A 5,399-nucleotide genomic window follows, 5' to 3' on the forward strand; every position below is an offset into this window, starting at 1 on the left:
GAATAGTACACAAGAATAAAATGGAAAAGAATTAAATCGAAAATAACAAAAGCATAGAATTGAATAGATAAGAATAGAAGATGATCAAATAGATTATAATAAAATAATTTTGGTTCTGGTAAAAGCAGCTAGAAGCTTTGATCAACCATTTTCTTACACAGGACGATGATGTCATGGCTTCTTATGATTCTGATTAGGTCACATAAAGAAATATCATCCTGTTTTTTTTAACCAAAGCTAAACATTTGCTCTTCTTCTCCCTGACTTCATTGCTGCACCTCATCCTTTAGATTTCAGTCTTTATTTAAGTGGCTCTTTTAAAGTCCTGAAACCAATCAAATGTAGCATCAGCTAACAGCTGAGAACAAAGCTGCTGGACGAAAAGTCCCTTTTTCATGGCGGACCTACTGCTGTTGCCAACCCTTTGACTGGAACTCTTCACTTGGCTCCTTTGGTTCAATGGGATTATGTTTTGGAAAATAAGCAGACTCTTTTTCATGTACTGCTGACTTGTTTCTGACCTGCAATGAACGTGTCTATCATGGCCTTGAAGCCCAGAGAGAAACCACCATGACAGAAAATGACGAGGTATTCCCTTAAACCTTCCATCTCTCTATATTCCCTCACAGTCCACATAAGATCTGCGGAAATCCTACTGCAGCCTCATTTCTCTTGAAATTATTTCACACACCGACACTTAGAAACATGTTTTCTCCTTAATAATTTATTTCCATCTCCAATAGTAAGTGACAGAATTAGGACAGTTAAATAGGGAACAGGTCTGATGAAGACATCTAGGAAGAGTTTCTGTATCCAAATTACCTGAGCAGTTATGTATTTACACAAAGCTCTGTCATGAGTCAAGTAGGGAGCTCACACGGTTGGCGTTAGGCCTCAAAGTTGGCCATGGGTGAAGCACTGTTACAGGTGAAACCCATGGTGGGTGATTTGGTGCTTTTTTACCGCCACTCTGGCGTTGTCTCCGGCAGTTGCTTGGGCGTACGGTTTGGCCACGGCCTCAGGTTAGAATACATTCAGAAATGTGGTCTTGGAGTCCACGCCGGCAGCGTTCCTGGCCGTGCAGCGGTAAACTCCAGAATCTCGTTGGGTTGGATTCTGGATGATGAGGGAACCTTGCGGGTGGAGATACTTGTTTCCGAAAAGTCGGGGCTGTGCGCTCACGACCATCCGCACCTTATCAGGCGTCTCCCAAGACACCTCTGCTGCGGGGGTCCCGGCGGTGGCACAGTTCAGCTGAACGGCAACTCCGTGTTTGGCGTAGGTCACAGAGGGCGGCCCCCGGGTAATTCTGGGTTGGTTAGCGACTATTTTTACTAAGACCGAAAGCAAAGAGCTTCCGTATTCATTAGCAGCTCTACAAACATAGGCCCCTCGGTCGTAAATGGAAGCTTGGCGAATGGCAATGGTGCCGTTTTGCAGAATAGAATACCTTCCAGCGTTTTGCAGCCTGTTAAGAACGACCCCGCTGGGTAGGGTCCATGTCAGTCTGAGCGGCTCCCCAGTGGTTTGACAGTGAAGGAAAAGGGTCTCCCCATCTAGGACGCTGACAGGAGAGATGTATCTGTTCAGGATCTGAGGCTTTCTCCCTGGGGACAGAGTGATGGTACTCTCAAAGAGCCCAGCAGGATTATGACCCATGCAGCGGTAAACTCCAGCCTCAGCGACGGACGGGTTGCTAATAACCAGAGAGCCATCAAGCCGGTGGAAAAACTTAGAAATCCGAGCACCGGTGTGCAGAGGAGTGCCATCAGGTAAGATCCACGTCAGATGAGTTAACTCCAAGCCATCGATGGTACAGTTGAGGGTGACGGAGTTCCCCACTCTCAGTGCAAAGCTTTCTTTCTCGGGGGCTTCAATCTTGGCCCCCCTGACCGTTTCCTTTACTTCCAAATGGACCAGCATTCGGACCTCCCCTCCTTCATTACGAGCCACACAGACCATCTGTCCTGAGTCTGTCCTCTGGGTGGATCGTATTTCTAAAGTACCGTTCGGATGAACGGTCCTGTGATTGCTGTAGTACGGCGCAGGAAGGATGACATTTCCTGGCAGAATCCACATGACCTGAGGGGAAGGGGCTCCCTTTGTGGCACAGTCCACCAGCGTTCTCTCACCCTGAACCGCGGTCACCTCCATAGTGTCGGAATCTCCTCTTAAGCCATTGATAACTGGAGGAGTTGGCAAAACCTCCACTCGGGTAACTTTATCGTCTTGTCCGACGCTGCTTCTAGCCAAACACGTGTAATTACCTCCATCGGGTCCCTGAACCTTTTGAACAACTAGTGACCCGTCTTGAAGAACCTGGTATTTGTTCGAGTCGGGGGATATGAGTCTGTTCTTAGGGGACATCCAGGTGACGACTGGTACCGGGTCGCCAATGGCCTTGCACTGGAGTGTTACTGTCTTGCCGTGAAGAACTTGGACGGTCTTTGGACCTTTATCCTGGATTTGGGGTCGTGTGGTTCCACCTTTCACCCTGACTCGCACCTTCATCTCGTCTTTGCCGAGTTGGTTCTGTGCATAGCAGATGTAATCCCCTTCCTCTGGCAGTCCGACTTCATTAAAGTACAGCGTCCCGTTGTCGAACACCACATACCTGCAGGGAAAGGGGAGAGAGGAAGCTGTTAGGGATCAATTTACTGGACTTGGTGAGATTCGGGCAGAGCAAGAACGTACTTTGACTAAAGAGCAATGGCACACACCTGCGACTGCGCCCCCCACCGACCCTTGCTCTCTGCTTGACGGGGTTGACCATGGTCCCATCGGGTAGAGCCCAGCTGATCTCAGGGCTGGGGAGGCCAGACGCCACGCAGTCCACCTTCAGATCTTGGCCTCGAATAACCTCCTGACTCGACTTCTGCATCTTCTGCTCAATCTTGGCAGGTTTGGTCAAGACGTTGACCCTGAGCTGAATGTAGTCATCGCCCATCTTGTTGCGGGCGACGCACAGGTAGTCGCCTCGGTCCTTGTCAGTCACTGAATGGATGCTAAGGCTGCCGTTCAGGAACACCTTGATCCTGGAGTCAAAGCTGCACAACACAGACAGAACAGCATTGAAACGATCTTCAGATTATTCCGAACGTTTCAACTCGCTCGATCTGCAAACTCGTTCCGTTCCTCACCTGAACTGATGATCTACCAGCTTTTTAGAGGGCGTCCTCCAGATGATCCGAGGCTCTGGTTCCCCTGCCGCCACACAGTTCAGAAGCAGCGGACTCCCGTAGGTCACATCCGTCGTCTTTGGAGAGGAGGCTGTTATCGTGGCTTTAGCAGAAGACGGTTTACTTATGACTCTTAAGATCACTGCTCTGCTGCTGGATGCGGCTGCATTACCGGCTGTGCAGATGTATCTCCCAGAGTCCTTAGAGGCTAATCTCTTTATGTGAAGAGTTCCGTTTGGAAAGACGATAAAGTTCCCTCCGTTGGGTGGATGGGGAGCAGGGAGCTGCATGCCGCCCGGCGCGATCCAGCGAATGATTGGCCGAGTGGCAGTTGAGGCAGCGCAGTGGATGAAGGCAGCGCCGCCCTCTGGAACAACAACTGTTTGGTCTTTCTCCTGCTCAATCAGTGCAGGAACCGCTGATACACGAAGACGTACCTGCATGCCGTTACCTCCAGGCACACTGCATCTGTAGATCCCTGCGTCCATTAAATGGGCGCTGCTTATGAGAAGAGTTCCCATCTCATCTACGGCCACGCGCTGCGGAGGGGAAGGCGCGGCCGCTGAGGTCGCAGTCATCTGGACCGAGTTCGGGAGGATCCACGACACACGAGGATCTCCTGCGACTTTGCACTCCAGTTCAGCCTTCCCTCCTTCGTACACGTGGATGTCTCTCAGTGGAGGTTGATGAGAGACAAGAAGGGTGGTGGTCATGGTGTCCGTACCGTACTGGTTCTGAACTGTGCACAGGTACCGACCTGCATCAGTTTCCTGGGAGTTTCTGATGATGAGGGTTCCGTTATGGTGTACCTCCAACCGCTGCCACCTCATGTTTTTGGCGATACTCACTCCTGCACAAACACAAGCAAATGACACAATTGTTAAAGGGAAAGCGCCTTCCTAGTAAAACGCTCCATCTCAGGTAAATTACGTTCAAAGTTCTGAGCTGGATTTCTCTCCAGGCTTTGACTAGGCCTTTCTAACCCATGAACCTGATTCTATCCAACCAATCTATGGTATCTCCGTCTAGATTCGACCCGCCGTCCCACACCCAGGTCTTCAGTCTGACGTCCATCTTCCCATTAATTTATTCATTTATTATTTATCTGACCAGAACATCGCAACAACAAATGTAGAGCTTGAGCAGTGAGGAAATTATTTTAATTCCAAAAAAACCTCTGATGTGGGTGAGGTTATCGGGGACCGGGCCCCCAACCCGTCCGGGTCAGGCAGGTCTGGACACCAAAACAAGCTCTGCTTTTTAATTGATCCCTGAAAGGAACACATGAAATACATCTGCTCAGTGTGTGATGCCATTTTTAAAGGAAGACGTCCTAAAGGAGAGCAGGATCGTCTCCACGGTGAAGAAAAACCTGCGTTTTGATCGGCAGAGTTCTGTTAGCTATCGTAGCGATTTCAAATTACTGAAATAAAGTTAAATTAACGAAAAAAAAATTAACCCTAATCAGTTTATCTTAAAATAAGTGCAGTTTTTCCTGGTTCGAGTCAGTAAATGAGACACTTGGCCGATGGAACAAGACAATTTACATAAACAATTTGAAAAATTTGTTTTTGCAGTGCATCACTATATAGAGCGGGGAGTCTATAGTGAACATTATAGTGAACTAAGTAAACTGACCGTTCAGACAGATGATCACTGCTTTTCACTCCCAGTTGGTCAATTAACTCCGCCTCCGTCGGGCGGTTCCTGCGCCATCTTTGTTATCTATTAATGCTACAACAAATCCCATGATGCTTTGCGAGGAGAACTCTCTTTGCAAAGCATCATGGGATATATCTGCTCATTTAGTGACCATGAATGATCGATACTTTTAAGTTGCATTGTGTGAAATTTGGAGACTGGTATTGTTTCATCCACTGGACATTCGGACACTCGTCTAAAATGGCGTAACCCTATAAGGTCATTAAGGCGGACGTTTGGACACAAACTTTGCCTTCACTGCAAAACCCATCTAGAAATAAATAAGAAATGTCTTAAATTAAGTGTATTTAGCCTTAATCTGAGCTGGTATATAAGAGAATCTTCCAATGAAATTTGCATTTTTACCACTAAAATAAAATAATCAGATAAAATGCCCTTGAAATAAGACGCTAATAAGAATTTTTAATGTAAATTGTCTTGTTCCATTTTCAAAGTGTCTCACTTAACTCCTCAATTTAAGATAAAAAGCACTTATTTTGTGTTAAAGGAATAGTACAC

At 47.5% G+C, this 5,399-nt stretch overlaps 1 protein-coding gene across 1 annotated transcript in view; it reads right to left on the bottom strand.

Moving 5' to 3' along the window:
• Positions 1–251: 251 nt before the first annotated feature.
• Positions 252–5,399, bottom strand: part of LOC107104133 (matrix-remodeling-associated protein 5-like) — a 24,825-nt gene continuing 19,677 nt past the window's right edge. The window contains exons 7-9 of the mRNA XM_015404055.1: positions 3,141–4,029; positions 2,721–3,047; positions 252–2,614 (exon numbers count right to left, since the gene is read on the bottom strand). Of these exons, the coding sequence (XP_015259541.1) occupies positions 1,024–2,614; positions 2,721–3,047; positions 3,141–4,029 (2,807 nt within the window). The 3' untranslated portion in view covers positions 252–1,023. The remainder of the gene's footprint in view (positions 2,615–2,720; positions 3,048–3,140; positions 4,030–5,399) is intronic.

The sequence above is a fragment of the Cyprinodon variegatus genome, unplaced genomic scaffold (genome assembly GCF_000732505.1).
Source record: "Cyprinodon variegatus isolate N-32 unplaced genomic scaffold, C_variegatus-1.0 Scaffold1626, whole genome shotgun sequence".
Taxonomy (NCBI): domain Eukaryota; kingdom Metazoa; phylum Chordata; class Actinopteri; order Cyprinodontiformes; family Cyprinodontidae; genus Cyprinodon; species Cyprinodon variegatus.